The sequence below is a fragment of the Nelumbo nucifera genome, chromosome 4 (assembly GCF_055504915.1).
Source record: "Nelumbo nucifera cultivar China Antique chromosome 4, China Antique-T2T, whole genome shotgun sequence".
Lineage (NCBI taxonomy): Eukaryota > Viridiplantae > Streptophyta > Magnoliopsida > Proteales > Nelumbonaceae > Nelumbo > Nelumbo nucifera.
The window spans coordinates 26,192,422-26,207,594 of record NC_142652.1 but is presented as its reverse complement, the minus strand read 5'-3'; the positions used below and the strand labels follow the sequence as shown (position 1 = coordinate 26,207,594).

The window sequence follows — 15,173 nt, the reverse complement described above, 5'->3', positions numbered from 1 at the left end:
GACTCTCACTAGCATGGATCAAAGCAAATTGCAATTTGTGATGCCAACTTTGGACCAACATTAAATGCGGGTATAGATCTATTTACAACAAAATACTTTTCCAACATGATCTGTGTCCGCACATCTCACCATAGATCCATCATAAGATTTAACCATGGAGAGATAAATGAAAAATTATTTTGTTGTGAGCAGATCCCAGCTACGCAAAGGGAGCCATTGAAGCCATTAAGCTTGAGGACAGAAGGTCCAAACCAGACGATGCAGTTGTTGCCGAATGCTGATTGTAGGGACCCGATTATGTTGCTTGAAGATCTCAATCAGGTGGCTCACGAAGCAACACTGCAGCAGCCAGAAGGCAAGGCGAAACTACATTCATTCTATAATCTATAAATATAATATCAGAATGGATCCGGGCTTTGCCCAGGTTGAATTATGTAATGGAGTATCCACCTTGGCTTATTTTTAATGAAATTCACCTTTTATACAAAAAACGTGCTTTTACTTGTGGTTTGTCAATGGTATTCATTTTGATGGTAAAATAAAAAAAAGAAAGTCGCACTAAATCCCAGATTTAGTGCACCGTTTCCTTTTGTATATTCATTTTGATGGTTCATTCATCCATTCGACCCGGAAATGATTTTCAAGCCTTTTTTTTTTTTTTAAGTTTTTAAAGAATCATGGGCTGATCCATTTAGACAAGATGGTCAAACCACTGACCCAAAAACCGGTGGTCAAAGCAGTTGCAATTCCGGATCGGCTTTTGTCTAATATAATTATGTTATAACGTGACTAAAGATTTGCTGATCTGCTTCTGTTTTCTAACTGTTAACTCTACGATCCTATAAGATGAACATATAACATGCAACTTAGCAGCAAGCGGCACAAACAGATGCACGAAGTACAAATTAATATTTGGTATGATCTGAAACAAAATTGTACATTAGCTGGACGAATAATTTAGGTAAAGTTCAGTGCCGTATTTCTCCAATAGCACAAAAAGGCCTGGTTGGGGGGATTTATACTCTGATATGCTGCCCTTGTTGTAGAGTGATCAATTGTAGGCTATAGGCTGTGTAGCTGCATTCCTCCACTCGCAAACAAATTGCACACCCGCATATGTTTAAAAATACCACTACATACCAAAGAAATACTAGATATTGATGGTGGCTTCCCACAGCCGGAGAAGTCCATTACGACCACCACTGCATATCCTTTTCCGTTCAAGGTCCGAAACCACACAGCGTACCTGCATGCAATTATGAAAAAACACCAGCATAAATCCAAAAGAAAAGGTAGATAAATACAAGGCAGAGAGACAACAGTCTATGCAAAGAAAGCAAGAATAAAAATTCTGAGATCCATATCCAAAACAATCTTGAACACTGAAACATGGTCTCAAAATGAAACCCCTAACAACTTATTTAAGCATTAAGCAGAAGAGTAAAACAGACTAAAATGCAAAGCAAGATTCATGCATGACAATATATGCATTCATGCAACATGAGTTTGAGAGGAAAGTTATAAATGTTCAGTGAATTAACCCGTTTCAATAGATAAAAGAAAATATAATATTTCAAGTGTGCAATATGGTGCCAACATGCATACAAGGACCAGTGCCAACCTAAGACACCATACACATAGTAACCATGATCACATAGCTGAAATGACAGTACAAGACTGCCCAGAAGCAGGAGCTGGAGCTGGAGAGGTCTCCAATCATTGGAAAAAGAAGGTTAAAAATTTAGAGAGGTTTGGAGCATCTTTTGATCATGGGCATTTCTGTATGGTCCCACATTTTATACTATTGCTTTTCTTAATATGTTTTTATTTTACTATGAAAATGCATATAGAACCATTGACAAATCACAAGTAAAAGCCCATACCGCTAGGGGGGAAAGAAAACCTTGATTAGATCCACTTCCAATAACCTCCTAATTAACATGTTAGTTTTCAAGGTTACAACTAAGATTGCTGGCAAAGTTTATATACCATGAGGCCTTCTTATGAAACCATCATATAGGGAGACCAATAACAATCACCTAGTAAAATGGGGAGTGATGGAAAAGCTGCGCCCTGAGGCGTATGCCAGAGGCGCTGATACCTCTGGCACCTAAGGCGTATGCCTCTTGTGTCTCATGCACACCTGATATGAAAATACAGGAAAAAAAAAAAGAAAAAAGAAAAAAAGGAAAGGAAAGGAAAGGAAAGGAAAAGAAAAGAAAAGAAAGGGAAAGAAAAGGAAAGGAAAGGAAAGGAAAAGAAAGGGAAAGAAAAAGAAGGGAAAGGAAAAGAAAAGAAAGGGAAAGAAAAGGAAAAGAAAGAGAAGAAAAAAATAGAAAAGGAAAGGGAAGGGAAGAAAAGATAAGGGGAAAGAAAATGGTTTGCCCCCTGCCCCTTCGGCTGGGGGGGGGGGGGAAGAAAAGAAAAGCTCGCTTCGCTCACTCGCCTTCGCTTCGACAAGATCCCCCCTTTAAACTACTGTTATGCATCTTTATTCTTCTTAATATAAAAGATTTTTATTAAAAATAAAGAAAAAATGAGATCCCCCCTTTCACTTCATCCTCCTCCTAACCCCCTCCTCTTAAGAAGGCTTATGCCTCCTTGTGTTTGGGAGGCTTACGCCTCTTGCGTTCTGAATTACGCCTCACGCCTCTAGGTAGTGGAACGCCTTGCGTCACGCTTCCGCGTTTTAAATCATTGATTAAATTATAATAATTTCATTAATATTTTATATCTATATTAGTGTAGTGTAGTATATTATTTTATCTTTTTTTTTTTGAAAAAATAAGCAATGTCTTCAATCATCTCTAACATAAGTGTCCTCCATACTTCAAACAGGACCACATCTCTCTCTCTCTCTCTCTCAAACAGGACCATAGATCTTTATTATTTTTTTAAAAGACAAACAGTTAATGGTTCAAATGAAACAACAATTCAACTATCCAGGTTGACAGTTCACTGACCAAATCAACAGGATTTTGACATTTAATGGGTTTTCAGTTAGAGTGCTGCTTTCTCCTCCAGACTATGGACCAGTCCAACCATCTGGGTCAACTATTGGTCAAAAACACCAGAAGTGGGCATAATTTCAGAAAAAAAATGAAAAATTTTGGCTGAAATAATTCTTTATAAAATTCTTAATATTTTGTTTCAGTGGCTGTACCTGAGACCAAAATTTGGCAATGTTTCTGACATTTAAAACTATGGAAAAAACTAAAAAACAAAACAAAAAAGAGGCCCCCAAACCTTTCTGAAATATGAAAAATGTTTCTGTTGATATTGTAATGTTGCACTAAATTATCTATGAAATAAAAAGTTCACAGAAAGAGATGAATACCAAAGCAACTGTTCTCTGTGGAGTTCTGTACAGTTGCCACCCAGGAACTTTTGATCCTGCACCAGAGAAGCCCCCAAACCTTTCTTGAGGCCGATGGAAGAGAGACATGGAATTATCTGCTGCTCCAATACCTAACCAATGCTCTCCAGCATTGATAGATAAAATAGAAGAAGAATGAATAGTAACATTCTTAACACATTTTATTCCTCCTGCATGATGGCCAAGAAAGTAATAAACATGATGCTGGGTGGTACCAGAAAACCAAGACTAATCACTACCATGCCATAATGTTGTTCAAAAAGAAAAAGAAGGCAAAAACAAACACATTATTGTGTAACCATTTACATGAATATAAAGTTAAAGTATATTATGCCAAATAAATTACAAAGAATGAACTCGCATGTAAATTTAGAGTAAAAGAGACAGTTTATTACATCAAAAAGTCTTAATTGTGGTAGCGTGTACATCATTCCCCTTCTTCCAGTATATGTTCTTAGATTTCTTTATAGTTAAACAAAAAATTATCATAAGGGGAAACGAAAGGCTGAAAGAGTATACAAGATGTAGATGAACATTATGGCCCAAGCAACAAAATAAGGGAAAAAAAGCAAGAGATGACTCCCACATGAACAGTTTTTATATATTCCTAAATTTGTACCTGATTAGGAAAGCAATAAAAATGAACTCTTGAAGTGTATAGATTAGTAAGATTTTTCACCTTCATTTTTATGTTTATACACTCCAAAAAATATATGCTTATACAATTGGCATAATCTGGTCTTTTTACGTTTTTAACTTAAAATATAAACTAATAGAGGTGCATGCTCATTGCTTGTTCTCTTCCTCCCAAAACTCTTGTTCTAAACTTCTTTCCACCTCGTTCTCCACTCTCTTCTCTCTTCTTCTCCCAACTATTGCTGCATTTTTTTATTTTCTTTTTTTTGGTGTCATTACTCATCTAAATACACAACTTGGTATAGAACAGTGATCCGATCTTTTTTTTTTTTTTTTGCTTGACTGAGTTCAAGAGAGCCTGAATGATTTCTTAGGCCATGAAAATGAATATGGCATTAAACACAACAGAATGGCAAAACTGGATTCATGTAGCCAACTCCATATAGTTGGGATAAGGCTTAGATGGTGATGATGACAATAGTGTGTCATATCAATAGGTGCAGATTTAGCCTGCAACAACTGACAAAGAAGACTCTACCGTTTGATTGAGGACTTCTAAGGAATATCTGGAAATGATTTAAAAAGCAATCAAATCTGTTTGGGTATTTTCTGAAATTTCGTTCACAAAAATCCTTGAAAAATACGGCTTTCAATTTTCTGGTATGCATTCCCAAACAACTGGAAAATACGACTTTCAATTAACTAACTTCCATTGATGGATCACACCAATCTGAAATGATTTACACCCTTCCCTCTTGCTATTTAAATGAGGGAAAACAAGATATTTCAAAACATATTATGGCCTATTAAAAGATAACAAATCTTTTTAGTAAACTTTCTCCCCTTAAAAATTTGTTTTCCTTTCCATTTACGTCAAAGCAAATTAGATGGACTGAAAAGCAAAGCTTTTGCTATAGAAATGAAGGAAATAATAGCTGGTGTTTTCTTTCTAAAATGTTTATGCCCATTTTACAAAACAACAAAACATTGCCTTACGTACAACTTAGGGTCAATTTAAGTAAAAGAAACCTTGGATGGGCACAGATTTAGCCATGGGCCAGGCCAGGCTTACCACTTATGTTAAGGAGCAAGTCTGGACCTGGGCTTGTAATATTGTATATAATATTTTTTGTATTATATAATGTATACAATGATAAGGACATTATTATTGTTGTTGTTATCATCATCATCATCATAAGGACTGAAAAGCAACGTGCAGTGCATGTGCACGTTTACAAGTACCATAAAAAGCTAAAACACACTGAAGAAAATTACTTCAAGTGACATAACTTTCCTCCATGGTATAAGAAAAGGAATAACAACAAAAGAGATTACAGGTGTTGTTTGTATCTTCATCTGGAGATTCATGTGTCCCAACATTCTATTAGCCCTGGAACTTTAACTTCTTCTATCAGAACTAGTTCTCAGGCTGATTTTTTGACCTAGGCTAAGGATGAAATGACACCAATTGAGAGTCAACCCCTTGAATATTGGTGTAGATCAAGATTTATTTATTTTAGGCTTTTTGGAGATTGAGAATCATTTGTTGAAGTTATTTGGGTTCAATGGACTCTTTTAGTAGTGATTTCAAACATGATTTTTTTAACTATAAAGTAACATTTTCTCTAATCAGTACTTTTTCTTTTAAAGATCTGAACTCAAGGAGGATAAGTGGTTGTGGCAATGAAGAAAATGACCTCAATGTTCTAGACACTTCTTCCCAGCCATCTATCTGCATTTGCAATAAACCAACAACTATCTTGGTTATAGTTCTAGTAGTCAGTCTATTAGTGAAGCTAGAATCCACTTGTAGAATTCTAGGTTGAGTTATTTAAATTTTCAATATTTGTAAGTTCTATTTCTTGATTTGGTCGAATCTACTCCTGATTTTCAGTGTGAAGTATGTGAGTTGTGAAAACATTGTAAAACTTCAAGTAATAAAAACAGGCATTTTTCCTTTTTTCTATTGCCTATGGTGATGTTTGTAATCCTTTTTTTCTTTGCTCACCATCGGTGGCATTTGTTATTTCATTACTTTAGTAGATGATTATACTAGACATAAGTGGTTTGTTGACAACAAAATCAAGAGATGAAGTTCCTAACATTATCACAATTTTTATCAAATAATTGCTTCTTAAATTATACCAATAACAAACCTTTCAAGTCAGATAGTGGTTAAGAATACTTTGAAGGAGCATTTAATTCCTTCAGGAAATGGAAGTTATCATATCCATATATGCCTCAGCAAAATGGAGTTGCAGAGAGGAAGAATAGACATTTGCTAAAAGTAACTAGAGGACTATTACTCTCAATGGATGTTCCTCATAGGTTCTAAGGTGAAATTCTTCATGCAACCATTATCAATAGAATGGCATCCAGAGTACTTGCAAGGAAGCGGGCTACAAAACACCAAATTATAAATGTGACACTACAGCAACATAATGAAAAAAAAAATTCTGCACTTGAGCTTGAAGCAAGTTTTCTATGTATCCATGGATCAGCAAATGGGATGGCTGATTCTATGGCCAAACAAGGTGTGGACAGAGAGCAATTATTTTAGGGAAATGTAATGTCAAAAGGGCATGGATGAGGTGGCTATAGGCCAGCCTCTTTAAGGGTTGCAAACATACTTGTACATATCTCATTCTTCTAAGATTCAACAAATAAATTTAACGGTTTTCATCAAAATAAATAAATAAATAAACAATGCCATCCAAAGAGTTGAATCTCCATTTCTTTATTCTATCCTTTTTAGTCCACTATTTTTGTTACCTTAAAGGTCTTTGGATGTCTATGCTTTATCCATGTTCTTTGGTCTTTTCAAATTGGATCTCCAAGTCAATCAAAAAGAGTTTTGTTTATTCTTCCACTTTTACCCTTCATAGGGCTACACAACAGGGGTAGCACATCCCCCATCTCCTTAACCCCCCCAACCCTAGTGGAAGTGAGATTTGATCCCGGGCAGTAGACCCCTAGAGGTAATCTCTATTTTTTCCATATGTTAGTGGCTTGTGAGTGCCATCATTTGGAGTAGCAACAGAAGGATGCACCAGTGTTTTAAAAGGCGTGGGAGGCGTACGCTTGGAGGCGCTCCCAAAATGCCCTGAGGCATATGCCAGAGGCACTAACACCTTTGAGGCGTACGCCTCTTGCGCTTTTTTCATGAGGTGTGCTAGAGGTGTACACCTCATGCGCCTCATGCACATCTGGTATAAAAAGACAAAAAAAAAGAAAAAACAAAAAAAAGTAAAGGAAAAGAAAGGGTAGAGAAAGAAAAAAGAAAGAGAAGAAAAAAAGAGAAAAGGAAAGAAAAGGAAAGGAAAGGGAAGGGAAGAAAAGATAAGGGGAAAGAAAGTGGTTTGCCCCCTGCCCCTTCGACAAGACCCCCCCTTTCAACTAATGTTATGCATCTTCTGTATTCTTCTTAATATAAAAGTTTTTTATTAAAAATAAAAAAAATGAGATCCCCCCTTCCTCTTCATCCTCCTCCTAACCCCCCTTCCTCTTAAGGAGGCGTAAGCCTCCTTGTGTTCGGGAGGTTTACACCTCTTGCATTCTGAATTACGCCTCACACCTGTAGGTAGTGGAACGCCTCATGTCACGCCTCCGCGTTTTAAAACATTGGGATGCACTAACTGCATAATTTGGTTTTTCATTTGATTAATAGCATGGCTATGTTTTATTAGAGAATCACAAGTGTTGTGAACACATTGAAACCAAATCACCCATGCAAACACTCGCTGGCTGATTTGGTTTTTCATTTGTTTGGTAGCATGTTGTGTTTTATTGGAGGGTCAAAAGAAAGTGTTGTGACCATGTGAATTCATTGCTCGACATGTTAAGCTATCTTTGTATTCTTTATTGTCAATGTAAGGTGGTGGACCCTAGGGGCATAGTTTTCAAGGCATAGAAGTGAGGCTAGGTGATGGGTGTTTTTTGAATAAAACCCATCTTTCACCATTAATTGTTGCTTAGTTGTGTAGGTGATTTTTTCTTTTTGAATAAAAACCATGAATCCTAAGATAATTCCTTAGGTTCTGTATAAAGCAACAGTCATATTTTGCTATTAATTGTCTATAATCTTCATAAAAAATGTATAAGCTTCATTTGAATCAAGAAAATCAATATATTCATGAAAAAAATGGAAGAAGAAAATTTTCAAAAAATAGAGGGGTTAAGTCTCTATCTTTGTCCTATGATAATGATGATGAAAATAATCAACATGTGTTGATTGGATAAAAGTTTGAGTTTCTTCCATGCTTATCAGTTCAAGTTTTGAAGTCTTCAAGGGTTCAAGGCAGTATACATGTAGATTGAACCCTAACAAATGAGAAAAAATAATAAAAGACATTAGTATTTTAACTTATACTGAATAATTGAGTTTAATAATGTCTACATTACTACTATAATCTCAAAAAGTTATGAAAATAAAAGTAACCAAGAGCACCGTGTAAAAAATGTCTTAGCAATTAAGCGAGGCAACCCTCCATGAGTGCCTTATTGCTTGGGCGTCACTTTGACAACTATGCTTCCAAATTACTCATGTTCTCTCTTCTTTCTTCCTCTTTCTCCTCTCTCTTCTCTCTTCTTTATCTCTATTAATCCTTTCTGTTTTCTATTTGTTTTAGTGGCATTTCTTATCTGAATACACAACTCACAACTTCAAGCAGATTAGCTGGTGTCATAAATCTGTTGATGCCATGAGGACATAATATCTGTAGAGAGATTGGGCCGAATGGACCTTAAGTTCTTATCTATTTGTGTAGCTTTATTTCTGCTGTTATATCTGCTATAGAGGGCCTGCTTTATGTGCCTTAATACTTATTTTCTCTTATGTTTTTAAGTTTGCCGCCCAACTAAGGGTACTCTTGTACCTTTACACATTTTTTGTTTCAGCACATATTAAAAAAAATAAGAGAGACAGAGGGGATCGAACTATCCTCTTCCTTTTCTCTTTTCTTCCATTCTCTTCTCTTCTTCCTATAGCTTCTACTGAGCTTCTTCTCCTTCCTTTCTTTCTTCCTGTATTCTGTTTTCAGATTTATTTCAGGTGTGTTTGCTACTTGGTACCAAAGCAGAGGTCCTACCTTCTTTTTTCTTCTCTTTAATCCCATACACAGGATGTATGGAGAGTTGATTGGTTAATTAATTAGCAAGTATTCAGCACAGTTAGAGGAGGCTTTTGGAGATGCAGTGCTTGTTTGGGCCTAGGGCAGGTTCTTGGAGAGTTTCCCAAAAGCCCTAGCCAACTAGAGAGGTTTTTGATTACGGGGGGTATAGAGGGAGTTTTGAAGTAATGCTTGGGGCTCAAATAGAAGCATTCTGATTATCTTTGAGATCGATCCAAATTGGAGAGATTTTTGGAGCCTTTGGTAGGAGCAGTTAGACTTTCTCCCTTTCTCCCATTTTGCTGGGTCAGGTGAAATCCCTAATTTGGCTATTTGAAAAGCAGTTTTGGCCTTAGGGCAGCAAATCTTGACTAGTAATACCCTATTTTGATTTTCTTGTCTTTGTTTGACGAACGAAGCAAATTGGAGGTGAGATGAAACACTCCACAAATTCTGGGTTTGATTTGGGAGGGTTTGTAGAGACTTTGTTGGGGGCAGTGGCCTTAATGAAGTTGGATGGAACCAACTTTTTGGTATGGTCTCAGTAAAGGGAAATGGGAGTACATCACCGGAACCAAGAAGAAACCTATAGAGGATGACCCTACCTATGAGAGGTGGATGCAAGAAAACTACGCAATAGTAGGCTGATTAGTAAATTCCATGCAGCCACATATTAGCAACACTACCTGTGGATGGAGACTACAAAAGAAGTGTGCGATAGTGCCACAAAGACCTATTCCCAAAAGCTGAATGTTGCCAAAGCTTACAAACTGAAGAATGATGTGAACAATCTAAGACAAGGGGAGAAACCCTTAGTTGTTTACTTCTCCATATTGAAATCCCTTTGTAGGAGATTGGCTTTATGGAGACTGTTGTATAGGGGTGCACAAAAGATGCTAAAACACATAAGAAGTTGGTGGAGAGAAATTGAGTTTTTGACTTCCTCACCGGAATCACCCTTGAGTGTGATATTGTGAGACAAAATGTTTTAACAAAAGATGAGGTGACCTTGTCTCAAGCCTATGCAATGGTGAGTAGTGAGAGAGCAAGAGACAGGTTCAGTTTGTGGAACATCAAGTTGGCCATTATGCTAAAGTCAGGATGAAGCCGAAGGTCAATACCAGGAAGAAAGATGTGTGTGAATACTGCAAGAAGCTCAAACATACTAAGGACAATTGTTGGAAGCTGTATCTAGAGCTCATGCCTACCGGATTCAAGAATGGAAATAGTGGTAAAAAGAATGAGAGTGGAAAAGGTGGTAAAGCAAATGTAGCCACCTCCTCACAGAGTGAATAGGGGCTGAGTGTTAAGAAGTCAGTGGGAGAACAACTTGTAGCCACCGGGGTTGAGTATGAGAAATATGACTGAATAATCAATCGCTTGGAGTCTACAACTACAAAACCTACTCCTTTAGAGACACTTTCCTACTCTACTTATGCACACTCAGGTATTTGTGCCATTGCAAATCATGCTATTATTTCAGGTAGTCATAAAATCCCTTGAGCAATTGACTCTGGTGCTTCTGAACATATGACCAATGTTTCACATTTATTCACCTCCTACCAACTCCTATCTAGTTGAGACAAAACATCCCTTGTTGATGGCTCCCTTGCTCCTTTCACAAGCAAGGGAGGCATCAAAACCTCACATTCCCTTACCTTATCCTTTGTCCTTCATGTACCTAAGCTTAATACCAATTTGCTTTCAGTTAGTAATTTAACTAAATCCCTGGATTGTAGTGTAACATTTTTCCCTTCATACTATAATTTCCAAGACATGAAATCTTAGAAGGTGATTGGGAGTGGCCATGAGGTGAATGAGATATACTTGTTGGACATGCCTGAGCAGAGCCAAGTACAACCTCAGAGAACAACCTTTGTTTCAGAGTCAACTAGTCATTGCACTTGCTATGTACACATCCCTAGATCCAAAAGACATAAGTTTGAACCCAAGGCTTGGAAGTGTATGTTCCTTGGTTATGCCTCCACACAAAAGGGTTATTGTTGTTTTGGTCCTATTAGTGGCACCCGGTTTATTTCTATGGATGTCACTTTTGCGGAACTAGTTCTTTTCTATCGTTATTCTTCTGAGGAGGAGAATTCTCTTAAACTGTTTACTTCATTGCATTTCCAAACATCTTTCTTACGACCTGTTGTCCCCTTCCTACTATTCTTTTCTAGCCTCCATTTCCTCTCGACACATTCCTAAGTCAGCAACTGAAGCCTTGGTTAAACAAAAGTGAAGGGAAGCTACAAGTAGGGATGGAAATTTTCCCCGTAAAACGCCCGCCCCGAATGGGGTGGGTTTTCCCCAATCTTAAATGGGGATGAGCTAGGGATGAGGAAAATGTTTTTGCCTTGAATCGGGGATGGGGTTTGCATATAATTCCCCAAACCCGATGGTAAACTAGTAAAATATCCTTAGGTTTAACATTAATTTCTAAAATACCTTTAAGTTTCCTCCAAATTCCTAGGACCCCATAATTCCATTTTTATAATACCTAAATTGTTATAATCCAATTCCTAAAATACTCCCAAATTCCCATAATCCTATTTCTAAAATACCTCTAAATTATATGTATTTTTAGATGGTTGCGTCGGGGTAGGGAAAATTCAGGGATTCCCCGTCCTTGACGAGGAGTGGATGCCCCACTCTAAATCCGCTCCATTTCCATTCCTAGCTATGAGGTTTGAAATAGAAGCTCTTCTTAAAAACAATACCTAGGATGTTGTTGACTTGCCTGTTGGGAAGGAACCTGTTGGTTGTAAGTGGGCTTACACCATCAAGTATCATGCTGATGGATCGATTAAGAGGTACAAGGCACGACTTGTTACCAAGGGATGTACCTAGGTGTATGGAATAGATTGTATTGAGACCTTATCTCTGGTTGCTAAAATGAGTTTTGTGAGGGTTCTTTTGTCTTTGGCAGTGAACTATGATTGGCCTCTTTATCAATTTGATGCCAAGAATGCATTCTTCAATGGTGACCTAACTGAAGAAGTATATATGCAAATTAAATAAGTCACTTTATGGTTTAAAGCAATCAACATGTGCTTGATTTAACAGGTTTAGGGTTGTTTTTGTTTAGTTTGGATACTCTCAGACTCAAATCAGATCATACCCTTTTTGTTAAGAGGAGAGATACTCATATCACCTTTCTTATTGTTTATGTGGACGATGTTGTTATTACTAGCAGTGATACATAGGAGGTTAATGATCTCAAGAAGTTCCTTATTTCTGAATTTGAAATCAAAGACTTAGGGGAGTTGAGATATTTCTTGGGCATTGAAGTTGCTAGAACCAAAGAAGGTATCTTCATTTTCCGGCAGAAGTATGTGCTACACCTTCTCACTGAGACTAGGAAGCTTGGTGCCAAACCTGCCTCACCCCTATTGATGTGAATCATAAGCTCTCAGTTGATGATGGAGATCTTTTAACTGACAAGGGAATTTTTCAGAGAATATTGTATTGGGGAAACTTCTTTACCTCTACATGACATCCAAACATTTCATATGTTGTGAGTGTAATTAGCTAGTTCATGCATGGCCCTAGAGACATACATATGGCTATTACAAAATGAGTATTACGTTATCTTAAGGGCACTCCCAGGAAGGGCATACTATTTTCCAAGCATGGTCATATTTAGTTAGAACCAAATATGAAGTTGCTAGAACCAAAGAAGGTATCTTCATTTTCCAGCAGAAGTATGTGCTAGACCTTCTCACTGAGACTAGGAAGCTTGGTGCCAAACCTGCCTCACCCCTATTGATGTGAATCATAAGCTCTCAGTTGATGATGGAGATCTTTTAACTGACAGGGGAATTTTTCAGAGAATATTATATTAGGGAAACTTCTTTACCTCTACATGACATCCAAACATTTCATATGTTGTGAGTGTAATTAGCTAGTTCATGCATGGCCCTAGAGACATACATATGGCTATTACAAAATGAGTATTACGTTATCTTAAGGGCACTCCCAGGAAGGGCATACTATTTGCCAAGCATGGTCATATTTAGTTAGAGGCCTATACAGATGCTGATTGAGTGGATAATATAGATGACAAGAGATCCACATCAGGTTACTCTGCTATGGTAGCTAGAAATATTATCTCCTAAAGGAGTAAAAACAGTCAATAGGAGAAAGATCTTCACCTGAGGCAGAGTATAGGGGTCTGGCCCATGGGGTTTCAAAGTTGTTATGCCTTAGATCTCTCCTAGATGAGATGTATATCTCTTATGATAAGCCCCTGATGTTATATTGTGAATTTGTGATAATCGGGCTGCTACCAACATTGCTTATAACCCGCTTTGTCATTACAGAACTAAGCACGTTGAGGTAGACAAACACTTTATACGAGAGAGAGCGGCCTCCGGGAAAGTGTCTTCCTTTCATTGTTTCAAAAGAACAACTAGATGAATTTTTTGACTAAGGGAGTTTCCAAGGAAAAGCTACAACATTATGTAAACAAGATGGGCATGATTGACATCAATGCTCAGCTTGAGGGTGATTGTAGAGAGACTGGGCCGAATGGGCCTTAGTTTCTTATCCATTTCAGTAGCTTTATTTCTTCTGTTATATCTGCCACCCAACTTTACACATTTTTTTGTTTAAGCACATATTAAATAAAATAAGAGAGACAAAGAGGATCAAACTATTCTCTTCCTCTTCTCTTCTTCCTAAAGCTTCTACTGAGCTTCTTCTTCTCCTTCCTTTCTTCTATTTTTAGATTTATTGCAGGTGTGTTTTGCTACTATATTGATATCAGTGGTGTAACATGGATAATGATAAATATCTTACCATCCTCGTTTTCCCAAAAACGGAGCAGCCCATCAGTTGAACCTGAAAAACGAGTTCATAAAGTTCAGGTTAGAGCACTCCACTCTGCTATTTCTATTTACTTAAAGTATGTATACGTTAGTGGTAAATAATTTGCAGGATTTTAATAGTTACAACCACAACATTAACATTAAATCTTATATGGATAAAAGGGATATTTTGACTAACCAGTTATTATTCCCTTGTCTGGAATTGAGTACTCAACACAGAGAACTGGACCAGCATGACATGCTAGAACAGCATCACATGTTCCTCGAGAAACAGACCATATTCTAGATGTCCAGTCATCACTACCAGTAATAATAGTGTCACCAACCATCCTCAATGACCTGCATGACAGGCAGATATGTTATAGACTGGTGATCACATAACTAAGTAAAACAGCAACAGAACATTACTATGCTTTTGGCTCACCGGATCCATCTTGTGTGACCTAAAAGTTTGTGCATCTGCCTACCAGCACGGATGTCCCAAATATTTGCAACCCTGAAAATGCAAGCATATGCAGGTTGGGTTTTCTATCCACCAAATTGGTAAATAAATACTGTTTCAGATCATATTTTACTGTTCTATTTTTTTTTTTCTGTTTGAAAAAAAGAAAAACTATGAAGTTATACAAATCATAATTATGAATCCAAATTACATACGCATCTCTACCACCAGCAGCCAAGATTCCTGTAGAGTCATCATATTCCATACAAATAACTGCACTAGAACAACGGCCAACTGTTGCCACACAAGTATCTGTCCTCACATCCCACATCTTTACACTGCCATCATGGGAAGCAGTAAGGACACGCTCCCCTGACAACATGCGCACACAGCTAACCTGCACACATGAATAATATCAATCAATTAAAAGTTCCAGTTATCTATTACAGAATGCCTTAATTGATTCATCAATTATAAGAGCTCACTGGAATAGGTGCCTGGAACCAGAACCGGAATGGCCCATTCCGATTCCAACCATTTGTTCGGCAGGAATGGGGTTCCAATTCCCATTCTTGGCAGAATTGAATTCCCATTCCAGAGTCTATCAAGAAGTAAATAACTCATGACAAAAACCCCCCAAACCCTAATATTAATAAAATAATAAAATATTATGAAATTAATGATAATATATTAATAATTAAATAATAAAATATTATGAAAGTAATAATAATATAATAATAATAAAGTAAGAATATAGTAATAATTAAAATGATAATAAAATA

The 15,173-nt window shown here is 37.1% G+C and overlaps 1 protein-coding gene across 2 annotated transcripts in view; it reads right to left on the bottom strand.

The window, feature by feature from the left end:
* Window positions 1–890: 890 nt before the first annotated feature.
* Window positions 891–15,173, bottom strand: part of SCD1 (stomatal cytokinesis defective / SCD1 protein (SCD1)) — a 116,840-nt gene continuing 102,557 nt past the window's right edge. For both annotated transcript variants that reach the window (XM_010266886.2, XM_010266888.3), the window contains 6 exons: window positions 14,607–14,788; window positions 14,374–14,445; window positions 14,128–14,288; window positions 13,921–13,962; window positions 3,338–3,546; window positions 891–1,246 (listed from right to left, as the gene is read on the bottom strand). In XM_010266886.2, coding sequence (XP_010265188.1) covers window positions 1,151–1,246; window positions 3,338–3,546; window positions 13,921–13,962; window positions 14,128–14,288; window positions 14,374–14,445; window positions 14,607–14,788 — 762 coding nt within the window. In that variant the 3' untranslated portion in view covers window positions 891–1,150. The remainder of the gene's footprint in view (window positions 1,247–3,337; window positions 3,547–13,920; window positions 13,963–14,127; window positions 14,289–14,373; window positions 14,446–14,606; window positions 14,789–15,173) is intronic.